At 41.1% G+C, this 17,360-nt stretch overlaps 1 protein-coding gene across 4 annotated transcripts in view; it reads left to right on the top strand.

Moving 5' to 3' along the window:
• Nucleotides 1–17,360, top strand: part of FMN1 (formin 1) — a gene marked incomplete at both ends in the record, with an annotated part of 316,637 nt that overhangs the window by 137,718 nt on the left and 161,559 nt on the right. For all 4 annotated transcript variants that reach the window (XM_080931171.1, XM_080931172.1, XM_080931173.1 and 1 more), the window contains 2 exons: nt 10,211–10,998; nt 14,333–14,483. In XM_080931171.1, coding sequence (XP_080787297.1) covers nt 10,211–10,998; nt 14,333–14,483 — 939 coding nt within the window. The remainder of the gene's footprint in view (nt 1–10,210; nt 10,999–14,332; nt 14,484–17,360) is intronic.

The raw sequence follows: 17,360 nt of genomic DNA on the forward strand, positions 1-17,360 counted from the left end.
GGATTGCTCTTTCCCACTGTGCTGGCTCTAACCTGATGTCTGTCATCAGCAGGCATTTTTCCACCTATTCTTTGACAGACATGCCGGTGGTGGAGACCAGACAAGCAAATGTCTCCTTCTGTTGCTTGAGTTTCAGTACAGTGTGTTCTTTCGATGGTATCTCTGAAAGGTAGTACTACAGAGGATATTAAAAAATAATGAGGATTTGGTAGGGGAAGGGAGAACCAGCCCCAGAGGAAACTGGGGGCGTTGTGTAGAGCCCATTTCCTAATCAGATTAGAATCACAAGTGTGATTCAGTTCTCACTGATGTGGGGATAGCCTGTGAGTATACTATACAGAGGACATATATCTACATTACATATTTTCAATTATTAAAACTAGATGCAGTCAACACTGACTTTGAGAAATATGTTAATTTTAGAAGTTGAGTTTTCTAAGCCAAAGAACTAGATAGAAAACAAAATCAGAAATGATGTCATCATTTCTGTTAAGAGATGCATCAGGGACACCCCCTACCCTACTGTAGGCCACACCTGCCAGTAAACCAGATAGCCTGTCTGAATACCTTCTTTGCTCTTCCTGTTCCCCTAACAGATCCAATCCCTCTGTCTCATCCCAGCTGCAGCCCTCACCCTAAATGCCTCTTGTAGAACCCATAGATCATCCCCTTCTGACTTCTCAGAACTCAGCACCTAGACCTGTAGTCACCCCAAACACAGATGCCTAGAGGCCAGCACAAACTACAAACAGTAACAGTCAGGACAATATGTTACCACTAGAGCAGACCCTGGATATTTCGGCATAGCCAAAGCACAGGAAAAATACCTTCATATAGATGAATATGGTAAAGGTCTTTAAAGAGGAAATAAATAATCTCTTAAAGAAATCTGGGGGGGGGGGGGCAGAAGCAAGGGAAAAGTTGAAGAAAATAAATAAAACTGTTCTAGCCCTGAAAGTGGATACGGAAGCAATGAAGAAAAGGCAAACTGGGAGAATTTGGGGTATAAGAATTTCGGGATTTGAACAGGAACTATAGAGGCAAGCTCATCCTCAGAATACAAGAGATGGGTGAAAAAATCTCAGGCATTAAAGGTGCAATAAAAGAAAGGAACATATTGGTCAAAGAAGATCTTAATATAAAAAATTTCTGACACATACCACACCCAGACACTATTGCAGATGCCAAGAAGTGTTTGCTGACATGAGTCTGATATAGTTGTCTCCCCAGAGGCTCTGTCAGAGCATGACAAATTCAGATGCGGATGCTTGCAGCCAACCATCGGACTGAGCACAGGGACCCCATGGAGGAGTTAGGGAAAGGACTGAAGGTACCAAAGGGGTTTGCAACCCCATAGGAAGAGCAATATTATCAACCAACCAGACCCCTCAGAGCTCCCAGGGACTAAACCACAAACCAAAGAGTACACATGAGGGACCCATTACTCCAGCTGCATATGTAGCAGAAGATAGCCTTACCTGCTATCAACGAGAGGAGAGGACCTTTGTCCTGTGAAGGCTTGATGCCCCAGTATAGGGGAATGTCAGGGCGGTGAGGTGGGATGGGTGGGTGGGTGTGGAAGCACCCTCATAGAAGCAGGGGAAGTGAGGATGGGATGGGAATTTCCAGAGGGGTAACTGGGAAAGGGGATCACATTTGAAATACAAATAAATAAAATATCCAATAAAAAATTCCTGACACAAAACATTAAAGAAATCTAGGACATCATGAAAACAAAAGCAAACAAACAACAAAAGCCAATCTAAGGATAATAGGGATAGAGGAAGGGAAAGAATCAACAAAATCATGAAGGAAAACTTTCTAACCTAAAGAAGGAGATACCTATAAAGGTACAAGAAGCCTACAGAATACCAAATAGCTTGGACAGAAAAGAAAACCCTCCTGCAATGTCAGTCCCACAGCACTAAACATACAAAACAAAGAGCGAATATTAAGAGCTCCAAGGGAAAAAAATACCAAGAGAACCTATTAGAATTATACCTGGTTTCTCAATAGTGACTCTAAAGATCAGAAGGGCCTGATCATGTGCTACAGATGCTAAGAAACCACAGATGCAAGGCCAGATAACTGTACCCAGCAAAACTTTCAGTCACTATAGGTGGAGAAAATATGATACAAACAATATATGTCTACAAATCCAGCTGTACACAAGGTGCTAGAAGGAAAAGTCCAAAGTAAGGAAGTTAAATATACCCATGAAAAACACAGGAAATCTTTTAACACTAACAAAACTGAAAGAAGTGTACATGTGTGCACACACGCGCGCACAAACACACACACACACACTACCACCGCCAACAACAAAATAAAGGGAATCAATATTCACTCATCATTGATATTTCTCAATATTAATATTCTCAATTCTTTAATAAAAAGACGCAGACTAACAGAATGCATGAGAATCTTCACTTCTACTGCCTCCAAGAAACATACCTCAATGTCAAGGATAAACATTTACCTCTGTGTAAAGTATTGAGAAAAAAGCTATACAAATCACATGGGCCTAAGGAACAGACTGGCATAGCCATTTTAATATCCAACAAAATAAACTTCAAACCAGAATGTACCAAAAGAGATGGGGAAGGACACCTAATACTCATGAAAAGAAAAACTACCAAGATGACATTTTAATACTTAAGATCTATGTCCCAAACACAGGGGTGCTCACTTTTATAAAAGAAACTCTACTATAGCATAGATAACACATTGATCCACACACCAAGAATGGGAGACTTCAGTACCACACTTGCCTAAAGTCAGGTCATGGAGACAAAAACTAAACAGAAATACCAGAACTAACAAATGTTATAAGCCAAATGGACCTAGCAGATACACAGCCAAACACAAAAGAACATACATTCTTCTCAGTACCTCAGGGCACTTTCTCCAAAACTGATCACATACTCATGAAATCTTAACAAATACAAGAAAATGGAAATGCATCTTATCCTACCACTTCAGACTAAAGCTGGATGTCATCAGCAACATCATCAGCAACATCATCAGCAACTTCATCAACAACAAAGACAACAGAAAACTTCTAAACTCACAGGAACAGAACAACTCTCTGCTGAACAAAAAATGGGTGAAGACAGAAACATAAAAATCAAACACTTTCTAGAATTCAATGAAAATGAATACACAGCACAGCTAAACTTAATGGGACCCCATAGAAGTGGTGCTATGACGAAAGTCCATAGCACTAAGTGCCTACATTAAATCAAAACAAAAACAAACAAACAAAATTATTGACGAGATCTCATACTGGCTCCTGAAAGCTCTAGAACAAAAAGATATAAGAATGCCCAACAGTAGTTGGTAAGCAATAATCCAATTGAAAGCTGCAATGAATCAAATAGAAACAAAGAAGATAATACAAAGAATCAGCCAAACAAAAGTTGGTTCTTTGAGAAAATCAGTAAGACAGACAAACCCTTATCCAAATTAGCTAAAAGGCAGAGAGGATATCCCAAAAGTAACTAAATTAAAAATGAAAAGGGAGGGCCATAACAACAGACACCAAAGAAACCCAGAGTCATAAGTATTTACTATTAAACGATGTATTCTACCAAATTGGAAAATAGACAATTTTGTTGATACACACTGCTTACCAAACTTAAATCAAAATTAGGTAAGTACTTTAAACAGATAAATAAACTTTCTGAAATAAAAGCAGTGGTTAAAAGTCTCCCAGCCACCCCCCCCCCCAAAAAAAAGACCCAAAAACACCAGGGCCAGATGTTTTTAGTCCAGAATTTTCCCAGACTTTTAAAGAAGAATTAGTGCCTTCTTTAAAACTCCTCAAATTATTCCACAAAATAGAAACAGAAAAACTACTACCCTACTTGTTTTATGAGGCCATGGTTACACTGATACCTAAACCACATAAGGGCTCAACAAAAAAAAGAATTACGGGCCAATTTAACGAATATGGATTTAAAAGTTCCCAATGAAATATTTGCAAACTGAACCTAAGAACATATCAAAGCAATCATCCATCATTGTCAAGTTGGGTTTAGCATCGAGATTCAGGGATGGTTCAATATATGAAAAGTGTAAGTGTAATTCACCATTGAATTTGAGCTTCTGTATTTAGAAGACTTAGACAAAAATCCACCCATATATAGGCAACTTATTTTTGACTAGGGAGCCATAACTACACATTAGAAATAAGAAAATGTCTTCAACAAATGGTCCTGGTCAAACTCGAATCTGCATGTAGAAGAATCCAAATACACAGTTATCCATCTGTAGTGAATAAAATGTCAGCAGCATAAACTAGATTCATTGAACGCAATAGAAGAGAGAGTGGGAATTGCCTTAAATTGGCACAGGAGACAGCTTTCTGAACAGAACACCATTAGCACAGACACTGACATCAACAATTAATAAATGGGACCTTACGAAACTAAAAATAGAAAAAAAAACCTCTGTAAAGCAAAGGACACTGTCAATCAGACAGAGTGACAGGCTACAGCATGGGAAAAGATTTTTTTTTTACTGGCTCCATACCTCATAGAGCATTACTATGCAAAGAACTCACACTTAATATTTTTTAAAAATTCAATTGATAAAATGGGTACAGATCTAAATAGAGAGAATTCTCAATAGAGAAGTCTCAAATGGTTATGAACTACCTAAAGATATAGTCAACATCCTTAGCCATCAGGGAAATGCAAACCAAAACTACATTAAGTTTCCACGTTACACCTGTTGGAATGGCTAAGATCAGTAAGGAAAGTGACAGGCTCATGCTGGCAAAGATGTAGAACCAAAGGAGCATGCCTCCATTGCTGGTTGAAATGCAAACGTATAGAAACTGTGGAATCAATGTGGTGGTTCCTCAGAAAATTGGGAATCTATCTGTCTCAACTCTCAGCTGTACCACTCTTAGGCATATACCCAAAGGACTCGACAGCCTACCACAAGGACACTTGCTCAACTATGTTCATGGTGGCTTTATTCATAATAGCTGGAAACTGGAAATAAGCTAGACGTCTCTCAACCAAAGAATAAAGACACTGTGGTACATTTACCCAGTGGAGTACTACTTGGCTGTTAATAACAAAAATGACATCATGAAATCTGCAGGCAAGTGGTTGGGATTCGACAAAAGTCATTCTTAGTAAGATGATCCAGAACCAGGAAGACAAACACGGTATCTACTCACTTGCACACGAATGTTAGCTGGTAAATCATTGATAACCAAGCTGCAATGCAAAGACCTGGAGAGGTTACATAAAGAGGATGGTTTTGGAGGGGCGCGGGGGGGGGGTACACATAAGAAATAAAAGAATCTGCATCAGTCTCTTTGTGATGGCTGATAACTGACATCTCTGAGGTCTTGCAGTTTATGTTGTGTATAAGACCATCATAAAGACAAAGAGAATCTCATGCTTGTTTATTGTAGCTTCATTCGTAATTGGATAGGAATACAGAAGCTCGAGGTGGATACTTAAAGGTGAATCAATAAATCAATTCAACTCACTAAGCATTTGTGGATACTTAACTAGCCAAACGCTGTGTAATGTTCTGAAAGTTTAAACATGCATAAGGCATGGTTCCCAACTGCCCAGGGCTGTTAGGTTTGCCAAGAGGATAAGCATAAATGACTACTTTACAATTCTTACCTAGAAAGTTCTTTGGCAGTGCAGACAATGGAAAATTTGTGTCTGGAAGAACCAAGAAAAGCTCAGCTGAGCGTGAGTGGATTTTTCCTAGGGCCTTCAGTGAGTGGAAATAAGAGATTGAAGATGTTGAGGAGGGAGTATGTAAGTAAGTAGGATGTGGGAGTGTGATTGTGTGATTGTGCATTCAAGTGCAACTTGGGTAATATATGTGTATATGTCTGAGAAAAATAGGCAGAGGCCAACTTTATACGAGTTATGAGTACCATGCAAAGAAATTAGTGCCTCCTGTGTAACATTACCTGTGTAAAATATCAACACGAATAATGAAGAAATACCTTCTTTCCTGGGACATATCAAAATCAGGAAAGGCCATCAGAAGGTACAAATACCAAGGTGTCATATCTGAGTTGGATCAGAATAAAGATGAGCAACGGTTGCTATTGGCTTCAGCTCTGGTTCTCATCAGAAACTCTTAGGGAGTCTTAATGCTGCTGGTACAAGGGAAAGTCTGTAATAATGGGCCAGATCAGTATCTACTACAAAGCTCTGTGGATGCTTCTGATGAGGAGCAAGTTTGAAAATCTCTACTTGGACTAACAGAAATTATGGTGAAGAAGGAATGTGGTGTGATTTAACTGGGGTTGCCTTGTTAATGGTTGTGCTTTTGAAGGAAATAGGTATGGATTAACAGAGTCTTGTGGATTCCCTGTCCAAGTAAAGGAGTGTGTCCAAGTGATAGTTTCATTACGCCTCATTCACTTAGACTTATTTGTAGCTGGGGGCTCTGCAGGCCTGGGCATAATGACTCGTAAAGAGAACCATGATTCCCAAGACGGATTGTCCAATAGTAAATGCTGATTACCAAGTACAGTTCTGCTCTGAACCCCACTCACAAAATCACTTATCAACCTTTCTAGACAAAGAAGGGAGAACACCAAATAACTAGTAGGAAATAGACGGATCGAATGAGGAGCTGTCTACCAAGACAAAGAGATTATTGAGTAGTGATGAGCAATGGTTCTGGCTATGTTTGTGGGTAAGGGGAGGGCATTACACCTTGGTGATCAGGGGGAATCCTCCTCATCTCAGCATATTGGCACAGAGTGCCTGGGAATTCATTGTTTGCCTTCTTATTTAGGCATCTCTTAGGCCAGTGAATAGCTTTGTAGAACTTACTTGTGGAGTCTACAGTGGCTAATCTTTTCTTGGGTGTTTGCTGCAAAGAAAAGGAATCCAGAGAAGACAGTGTTTTTATAAAAGAACATGGTCCTGGGAGAGGCAAGGAGTTCTATAAGACTGGACTCCAGGGCACATCTCAGCAACGGGGCAAGAACCCAAAGTGCACAAAGGAGACAGAAAAGCTATCAGAGGGGTGATCCAGGCTAATTTTTCCATACAGGTATGAAAGTAATAGCTAAGTGTTGGAGGAGTCTTAAGGAATAAAACACACAGATTTGATTATGAAGAAAATCTTTCAGGAATCAGAGTTAGCTAAATTGATGTTGTCTAGAACAAAACATAAAACAAGCAAATAAAACCAGGTAGATTTTTAACCATTGTCCTGATTTTAAAAGGGGGGAGGGAGAAAGGTGTAGGTGGCACAGATAGAAACAAGCACTAAATCAGAAATTGTGAGAAAAAAGAAGCCCACATGGTGCGCAGGTGACTGCAGAAGATGTGAGAGGAATTTCAGAGGGAGAAACACACTGTAGTTTTCCATGAATGGATTTGAATTCAGACTTGGGGCATCTATGGTGGCTGGTTAAAAGTGCAGGTATATTAATCTAAAAGGTAACGGGATCACAGTGTCAAGGCAGCAATTATGAAGTTTCCAGTTCATCATCGAATGGATTTTATTTGTCACGATCCAAAAAACATTATACAGAGAGAGTGTAATGTGAGAAAAATAATAGCAGACAGATTTCTGACTGGTCAACTTCTGAGGGATGAAGAGGAAAGGACTGCGGGGCTGCCCGAGGAAAACAGGGAGGCAGGAGGAAAAAGACTTGTGTTGGGGTAGTGGGGGGCAGAATCAATATTCCAGGGAAGTTCAATTGCAAGACACCAGCTTCTGTCAACACCAATAGAGAGGGCAGGGGAAATCCACAGAAAAATGCTGGCTAAATCCCCTGAGATCTCACAGAAGTGGAGAGAAACCAACTGTAATTTGACCCCAAGTAAATGAGTGAGAAAGCAGACAAAGCAAACAATGGGTGACTTTTTAATGCCCCCCCCCATGAGTTTTTACCCCTAAAAGCTCTGCTGTGAAGGAAAAGAAGCTGATGAGGAAAAACCTGACAGCTAGAGTTTAGAGGATGCTTCTGAACATGGGGCAGCATAGCTAGGACATTGCGTTAGGAGTCACGTATAGTGAGTTCAAAACTCATGGATGTGGTTATTGGCCTCTGGTGTGTCTGGCATCGCAAAAGGCAACAGTGTATTGGACTGAGGCAGTCCTTTGTTCTAAATGTTCCTCAGTACCTTATTGTACAAATGGGAATTCCACCTGGTAATGGGTAATGGTGACACATGTCTTTAATCCCAGCATTTGGGAGGCAGAGGCAGGTGGGCAGGTGGATCTCTGAGTTGAGTGCCATTAGTGCTACCGAGAACCTTTGTCTTAAAACAAACAAACCAAATAAGGATTCCTGTATGTATCATGGCTGCTTTGGGTAATGGGTCCTACTGTTATCTCTATTTTTCTTACTCTGATATAGGAATATTAACCTGCCCAGTTTGTCTTCCTCCTACTCATTAAACCTATACATTAGATTCGGCTTCCAAAACAATATCTAAGAATGTGTGCTGGCAGATTGGATTGAGAGGTGGGACCCAGGCCTTAGCTCATAGATGCTGCTTCATTATCTTACAAAGGGGAATTTCTTCAGAAAACATGTCTTTGTAGTGGTTTCCTATCTACCGGAGGATGAGTTCTGGCTTGACTCAGCAGTACTTGTCTGTGTGAAGCAATACAAGAAACAATACGGAGTTTGGAGTTTGGTGGGGAACATGAAGCTATTCTGCGGCGACAGTGCTAAAGTAGTCTCATTAAAATAAAAAATGAAATGGTGGTGAGCCATTCAGAGTAGACATCACGGTGGGAGGCAGGAGAGCTGGGGAGAGAAGTGATGAGTCTGGAATGATCATGGGTCTGGACTGATACTGAAGCAAAGGTAACAAACCACCCAGTTGGATGAAGCTTCAAGTTGTCTGCAGGCACTTGGTAGTATAGCGCATTCATAGCACATTGCTCATATTGACGGCTTCAGCTTCTTCTAGTTAATGCTGCCGTTCAACCAACATGCTATTTGAAAGTTTCGAGAATAATTAAGAATTTACAAACTATTATTAAAGAATTTACTGTTGTCATTAGCACCAACGGAAGTTTCCCGATTTACATAAAGCATCTTACTTTATCAATAAAAAACAAAGCAATACAGACCAAAACGATGAAATGGCTCGATGTTGACCCCTCTTTGCAACTAAAGAAAGATACCTAGACAGCCGTAAAGTTTGGAGGAAGTGGAGAGACTACAATGTGCAGCTCAGAAGATGGATTCGCACTCTTTATTTCAGGTCTAAACTTTACTGCCGTTTCTCTAGGGCTACCGTGTCTAAGAACAGGTATTTAATTATCCATTGAAAACTTTAGACTCTATACCCTCCTGCTATTTGAAAATTGGTTTGTCAGGATCAATATTGGGAAAATTTGAACCAAGTTAAAAAATAAAACAGTTAAAATATATCTCAGTGAAAGGAATAAAGCTCCCTTTTTTAATTTAACCTTGCAGATTAGGTTGTTAAACACACTTCCTTAACATTTAGCGTTAAAGGGTTATGTATACCCTTGTATGTAGCTTCTATTCTAGATATTTGTAGGCTGAGGTTATACAGGAGAAACACTTGGTTAGCTAGTAAGCAAGACTTTTGACCCAGGGAGCTTACATGTGATTTTGTTTATCTTTCCAATGCTGTACCCCCAGCTCACTGCTGGGGTACAGAAATGGACAGTATCCCACTGATGTCATCTCGTGGAGCTAATAATCTGGTTGAAGGCCAGCAGTAAGGAACAGGCACAAATAGTGACCTTGGTCAGCTTTCATCTATAAACTTAAAAAACAGTCAAACAACAAAAAGTACCATTGCTCTTCCTGATACCTCCTGATTCTTCAGCGGCACGATAGAGTTGGTGGGGACACTCTCAAAGGAACAGAGTACAGCAGCTCCACACCCGCATGAGTTCTGAACTGCCTCCCTGTTCCCTGCCTTTCTTTGTCTCAATCCACACCAAAATCTGTAAAAGATATATCCAAGCCTGTCCAAACTTCTATTAAATTTCTTTCTTCTGCATTTGATATTAAAATGGAGTTCTTAAGTAGATTTGCTCTAAACATTAACCCAATGGCAAGAATCTCCCACAAGTACAGAACACATGTCTCCATTTCAGCATTATGTGGGCCATTCTTTAGTGGTACATTTACACATCCATGGTACTCTGTCTACTCGGGCTTTCTTATTATTTGAAGTCTTACTTTCCCAATGATTTTTTTCCCTTGCAGGCTCAGTTTGAACTTAAGACATTTCACATCCGGGGTGAGCATGCATTGGTAACAGCAAGACTTGAGGAAACCATTGAAAATCTCAAGCAACAGTTAGCAAAGCGCCGGGGAGGATGTGAAGAGATGAGAGATGTATGTGTTTCCACTGAGGATGACTGCTCTCCAAAGGCCTTCCGAAATGTATGCATCCAGACTGACAGAGAGACCTTCCTCAAGCCCTGTGATGCTGAAAGCAAAGCAACCAGAAGCAGCCAGATAGTACCCAAGAAGCTGAATATCTCCTTAACCCAGATCTCTCCCTCAAAGGACAGCAAAGACATCCATGCCCCACTCCAGACAAGAGAAGGAATCTCTCCATCTAGTCAGCAGAAGATATCCCCTCCAGCTCCTCCCACACCTCCACCACTCCCTCCGCCTCCCATCCCTCCTCCTCCACCTCTCCCACCTGGACTCGGACCTTTGCCACCAGCACCACCCATATCACCTGTGAGTGCTGAGTCACCACTGCCACCTCCTCCACCTCCTCCTCCACCTCCTCTGCCTCCAAGTGCTGGACCACCCCCACCTCCTCCTCCTCCACCACTTCCTAATGCCCAGCCTCTTCCAAACACTGGAGCTCCTCCTCCTCCTCCTCCTCTTCCCCCACCAGGACTTGCCCCCCCACCTCCTCCTGGATTGTCCTTTGGACTCAGCTCTTCTTCTAGCCAGTGTCCTCGTAAACCAGCCATTGAGCCCAACTGTCCCATGAAGCCTCTGTATTGGACCAGAATACAAATAAATGATAAGAGGTAAGCTCTCCCTTTACCTACTCTCAGTTACAAATTCACAAGATTCTTCCCAAGCAATGCCTTATTATCAACACTCCAGTGTTTCCATTGGGTATCACCCATTCTCAAATATAATATGATGAATGCCTCGGATACACAAGCTTAGAGCATCTGGGGGAGATTGTCTTTGCCAGGTCTTCTAGGACAAGGAATGTGTTCAGGATCAGATTCCTCTGCAAGGCAAATGTTCCATTTCATTGACTAGAGAAGAGCCCAGGTCTGACTAAGCTAGGGCCCTCTCCAACACCACTTTATTAGTTGATTAATTATAAGAAAATTGGAGCAGAGTCTTTACTGTTAGTTCACTGAAGCTCCCTACAGTATCTTTTATGATATCTTTTCTTAATTTTTGATGACTGACCTTGTGGTCCTGTGTTGGTCATTTTTTTTTTCAATCACTATGATGAATACCTGAGAAAAACATGGAAGAATTTATTTTGGGCTGTGGTCTCAGAGATTTCCATCTGTTAAAGCTGAGGGTGTAGCACAGTGGGGTAGCTCATCTCCTGTCCAGGAAGAAGAAAAACAGAATATAACACCTGGGTTATGAGCCTATGGGATGCGATATTCACATTCAGAGCTGATCTTCTCACCCTTGGTTAATTCTCTCTGCCAATATCTCTATAGATACATTCAAAGGTCAATCTCTGTATTTAACAGTTATGCATGCTTATCATTATTCATGAAAATACTGAGTCTTGGCTTAGTTATTCATTGTTTAGATCAGAAGAGAGTCTTAAAATTTTCCCACCCCACTTTTGAGCTCTGGTTTATAAGACTTCTTTTACATCTGTATTTCTTAATGGCCTTCAGAGAAAATACCCATGTGGGGCTGGCTGACATCAAGAGTACCTTCATTTGTGTATGTGACTGAGCTGGGTCTGTAAGGCAGAAAGTCATGATGACCTGGAAACTTCATTCAAGAAAGTCACAGCTAGATTTCTTGCTTCCTTTCTGAATCTCTTGAAAAGATGACTAGAAAGATAGTGAGTCATTTCTTGGCCACTTCCAGTTTTGAAATTTATTTGTTTGCAAAAAAATTTATAATAATAACAACAATATTTAAAAACTACATTTCTAAGGTTATTCCCCAATTCAGGATTTTCAGGATTATGTAAAATTTTTGCTTAGAGAAGGAAAGATAATAAAACAACATATAGTTAACAATTATAAAAAAATGGAAATAAGAACATGGAAACCACTCTAAGAGCAGGGGAAATAGCACCAGAGTAAGCATATGACGAAGCAAACTGCTGCCGAACTTCGTTCTGTCCCTAGTCTTCTTGCCTAAAAAAATAAGGGTCAAGAGTTTACATGTGGCAATTTCTAGATATATTGATGTAATGCTGATAAAAGTGCTGGATAATTTCCCCAATGAATGTTTGTTGTTTTTTTTTTTAAACACAAGATGGTCCTAAAATAGTTCTCAACACTAACACTGAAGTGCTAGTATCTCATTTCTCATTTGACACTGGTTTATTTCCTAAGAGATGATTTCCCAGAACATTTGTTCTGCGTTTCTTTATTAGTGCTCTCGATCCATTGCGCAGTCACCCTGCAGTGATGAGTCCCACCTGACTAGTGTGTCCTGGCAGCACATGTGACTGTCTCACACCTGTTTCCCTCTTGCATGCCTCCCTCCATTCCCCCAAGAGACTTCATGAGCATCGAGAGTCATTGACATAGCATCATAAAACTGAGCTCTGGAAGGACAGGCCCTTCATCCACTGTCCAAGGAAGGGTAAATGAGATCTGGGGCAAAATCAATGATTTTTTTTTTTCCTCCTGTGCTTTCCCACTTTTTAAAATGGAAAACAGTCACATGCTCAAGCTTCCATTAGCTATCCTGGTTGAGACAGCTCTGCAAACATCGTAAACCTAGTGTTTTACTTTCAAATCAAATGAAAAGTAAATGAACAGGACCTGAGGAGTGACTGACTGGGGGGATATGGCAGCCTTGTCCCCTGTGCGCTGTGGTAAGACCTCAATAGTCACCTCCTGACAGCATAGCACACTCAGGCTCTGTTACCAAGGGTCCCCCAAGAAAAAATTTATACCTCTCACTCTCTCACTACAACTGCTTTGGGTATGAAAACCATGATTTGGTACCAAGCCATTTAATAGTATAACAGATATGTTTACTACATGTAAAGTAGACTATGTCTTTATGTTATATGAAGGCTGCAATGGTACAAACTGTTGGGTGTCATGGCCATGGCATGCTTGTGTATTTGAAAAATCAATACGGAAGAAGTTTACTTTTCTGTGACATTAATAGTAACTTGATGACGCATCTTAATCCCACCCATTTGAAGAAAATAAGCAACACATTCCAAATGAGGGCATGTATAGAGAAGCCTCTGCACCCCGACTCTGAGAGGTGGCTCTGACATGCTTGATTTCTGGCAGCTTCTTGCTCTGTGCTTCATAGCAGAATGGACCTTCTCTAGAGAATAAAACACAAACTTCCCATGGATGCTTCCGTTGGAATCGCCCTGGGGTGCCCACGCAAGGCGAAATGGCATGGTTGGGGTAATCATGTCGTCTCTGGCAGACTGCTGTCAACCGGTTCGTCAGATGAGCAGCTGACCAGTGACATATTGAAGCCCCTGGGCTGAGATGAGCTGCGGTTAATCCTGAGAACTACTTTTTAAATCCTCAGAGGGAGTCCCACCTTTACTGTTTCACTGAATAATTAACTCGGGCCTGTGAGATGGCTCTGCAGAGCAGGATGTATGCGGTCAAGCCCAGTGACCGAAATTTGACTCCATGGGTCCTTGGTGGTGGAAGGACAGAACTGACAGGGTCCTCTGACCTGTATATGCCATAGCATGTCCTTTCCTCACATACACATGCAGTGTACACACTCGGAATAAGTAAAATATAACACAGATTTTTAAATGAATGCCTCGCCCATGTATGGAATTGGTTATCCCATCTCCCATTTTGCAATTCCATTTTTGCCTGCTGGAGATGATGGTTGAGAGAGAAGCAGTTTCTGTGGTAAAACCCCACCTCCAAAAATTCTAGTGCTAAGGGCCTTCTCCAGAGCTCTTGTACTGAACTAATGACCGTTATAATTTTTGGACGTTTATGAGAAGATGTGGGTTAAAATATCCTGTTTTTTTTTTTTTTTTTTTGTGACTTTCAAAGTGCCTAACATGAAAAGTTTATATCTGAGCTTTACCAGTGTTTTGTGATTTTATTTTTAAAGTAAATTGGGGAAAGATTTCCCTGTCTTATAGTCTTTCCTGCTTTGTTTCCTAGAGTTAACCTGATGCTTTCTTTTTTCAAGCCAAGACGCCACACCAACTTTATGGGACTCCTTAGAAGAACCTCATATTAGGGACACCAGTGAATTTGAATATTTATTCTCCAAAGACACAACTCAACAGAAGAAAAAACCCCTGTCAGAGGCCTACGAGAAGAAGAACAAAGTCAAAAAGGTACGTGCAATCGTCACTCTAACCGTATGCATGTTGGAATCCACTATATCCTGCTGGCTGGTGCCCTCTCCCCAGAAAGCAAACCAAGTCTTGAATGGCAAAAGGATCCAGTTAGTTAAAAAAATCCGGGCTTGCTGCTTTGGCTTTCTCTTCTGAATTTTTAAATGTCATTCGGAACTGTTGCCTTTGTCAGGGTTACTGCTGCTGTGATGAAACACCATGACCAAAGACTTGGGGAGGAAAGGGTTTATTATGTATATGTTTCCTCATCACAGTCCACCACTAAAGTCCGGACAGGAACTCAAACAGGGCAGGAATGTGGAGGCAGGAGCTGATGCAGAGGCTATGGAGGAGTACTGCTTACAGCTTGCTCCTCATGGCTTGCTCAACCTGCTTTCTGAGGACCACTGGCTTGGTGAGATTCCTCCCACCCCAGGCCCTCCTACATGGAAAATAAGTTAAGAAAATGCCCTATAGACTTGCCTGCTGCTGGATCTTATAAAGGCATTTTCTCAATTCAATTGCCTGTCTCTCCGATGGCCCTAGCTTGTGTCTAGTTGACATAAAATAGCCAGCACAATTGTAGTCGTTGATTCTATTAAAAATGTGTTCAAATTGCTTTTAGTGAAAGTAATTTGTGTTCCACCCAAAAAAATAAGTCTCATAGGCCTGTGGTGATTACTCTTTTGGTAAAGTACCTTTGAGGAGCAAAGCCAGGTGTAGCAGACTGAGTGCTTGTAATATCAGCATTGAAGAGACAAGAGATAAGAGGGTCCCTGAGGAGCTGAAGAGATGGCTCATTGGGTAAGAGCACTGACTGCTCTTCCAGAGGTCCTGAGTTCAAATCCCAGCAATGACATGGTGGCTTACAGCCATCTATAATGAGATCTGATGCCCTCTTCTAGTATGTCTGAAGACAGCTACAGTGTACTTATATATAATAAATAAAATAAAGCTTTACAAAAAAGAGGGTCCCTGTGGCTTGTGGATCAGCCAGTGTTAACTCCAGTGAGAGATTAATTGAAGACACCCAACCGCTGACCTCCAAATGCACATGTGCAAGGGTGTCACTTCTTCACCCATATGTAAATATGTACACATACATGTAAATATATCATAGTCATATATTCATTCATAGACCCAATTAGAGTCTATGATACGGGGCATTGCAGTAGGCCTGTGCTAGAATGTGATAGGGCATAGCATTTAAATGATAACAATTAGGCAAAATGGAATGTTCAGTCTTTTAACTACACTGGGTACTTTTCTTCAGAAGCTACTAAATATGGTAACACAGTAAGTTCTATTGGACAGCTCTTTGTAAATATTAGCAATACATGAGATGGGGAGAAACTAACCCTAAAATGGTCATTGGCCTGTGGAGTTTAGCAGTCATTAATAGAAGCAAAGTCCTGCAATCCTACAGTAGAGCAAAGAGAGAGGATCTTTCATAGGCGAGGTTTGGGTGGGGCCTGCAGTTTTCAATGGAGTTTTCAAGACAGGTTTCATTGGGAAGATGACTTCTGTTTAGACACATGAGGATTTTATAAACCAAAAGCTATTAGTCATCTGTAGAACAACTTTACCACCCTCAGGCAATCTAGCAGGTATGAGGCCCAATCACACCTCAGTGCAGGACCCAAGGAAAGGTAGCAGCCCATGATATCTCCTAACCCCTTAGCTGTAGCATGAGATAACATCTGTTGTGGTTCAGTAAGTGCCCCAAAAGCTCATTCACAAAGGTTTGGGTTCCAGGGTGATGCTACTGGACTATTTAAGATAGAGCACCCAGTAGAAGGTCCTTGAATCCCTGGAGTACATGCCCTCAGATGATTGTGGGACTCTAGTCTCTTCTCAATACCAACTCATGGGTATAGAGAGCAGTTGGGTCATGCTGACACAAGAGAGACAACAGATTTTCACCCGGAACATATGGAGCAATGGGTAAGAATAAACCTTTTTCTTAGTTATTTGACTCAGCTGTCTGCTTACTGAACATGAAGGCTGACTAATACAACAACCACACGCCATGCCCTTCTGGAAATACTGAAATGAGCTCTCATTGACCACAGTACATAGTATGCAATCAGTCCACATCACGGTTGCTATGGTCACTGCCATTGCTACAGTTCCTTTGCGTTCTTGTTTTGTTAACAGCAGAGTGGTTCTAAGGACAGTGAGCTCTGGGTCAATTGCCATTGGCTCTGGCTGTGTCCCTTCTCATTTTTCCTATTTCCAATATAACATGATGGTCAATACCTAATACACTTAACTAGGGTGCTGTCAAGTCTATGGGAATCTGAGAAAGGGTATAGGAGCTGGGGTTGCTGTTATCCGTTTTCCTTCCTAAGTTAGGGTTTCATGAGCCAGTTCATACTCCCTATGCTGATACAAACATATCTATAACCCATGGAATGGGCTGTGACCTACAATTCCTGATTACGGTTTTGCGATACAAATTAAGTTTTCTCATGGATTTGCCTAAAACTATGATCAACCATTTTCACCCTTCAAATACACTAGAAGTATTTTATCATGAGAAAAAATGTGATCTCGATAAGTAGATATGGTATAGAATCTTTACACTTTTAAATTTTTAATTATGTGTGTGTGTTTGTGTGTGTAAGTGTCCATAACTGTGGAGGCTGAAGGAGGTCCTTGGATCCTCTGGAGCTAGAATTACAGCCATTGTGGGCTATCTAACATGAGTGCTAGGAATCAAACTCAAGTTCTCTGGAAGAGCAGCAAGGGCTCTTAACCACTGCTCCATCTTTCTAGTCTGCAGAGTGACTCCTTCAAAAGTACATAGTACATGAAGCAACTGGGGTTCTTCTGTAAGAGCAGTACCAGTCACTGACAAACCATGAATGTATTCCA

This window comes from Micromys minutus (genome assembly GCF_963924665.1).
Source record: "Micromys minutus genome assembly, chromosome: 17".
Taxonomy (NCBI): Eukaryota; Metazoa; Chordata; class Mammalia; order Rodentia; family Muridae; genus Micromys; species Micromys minutus.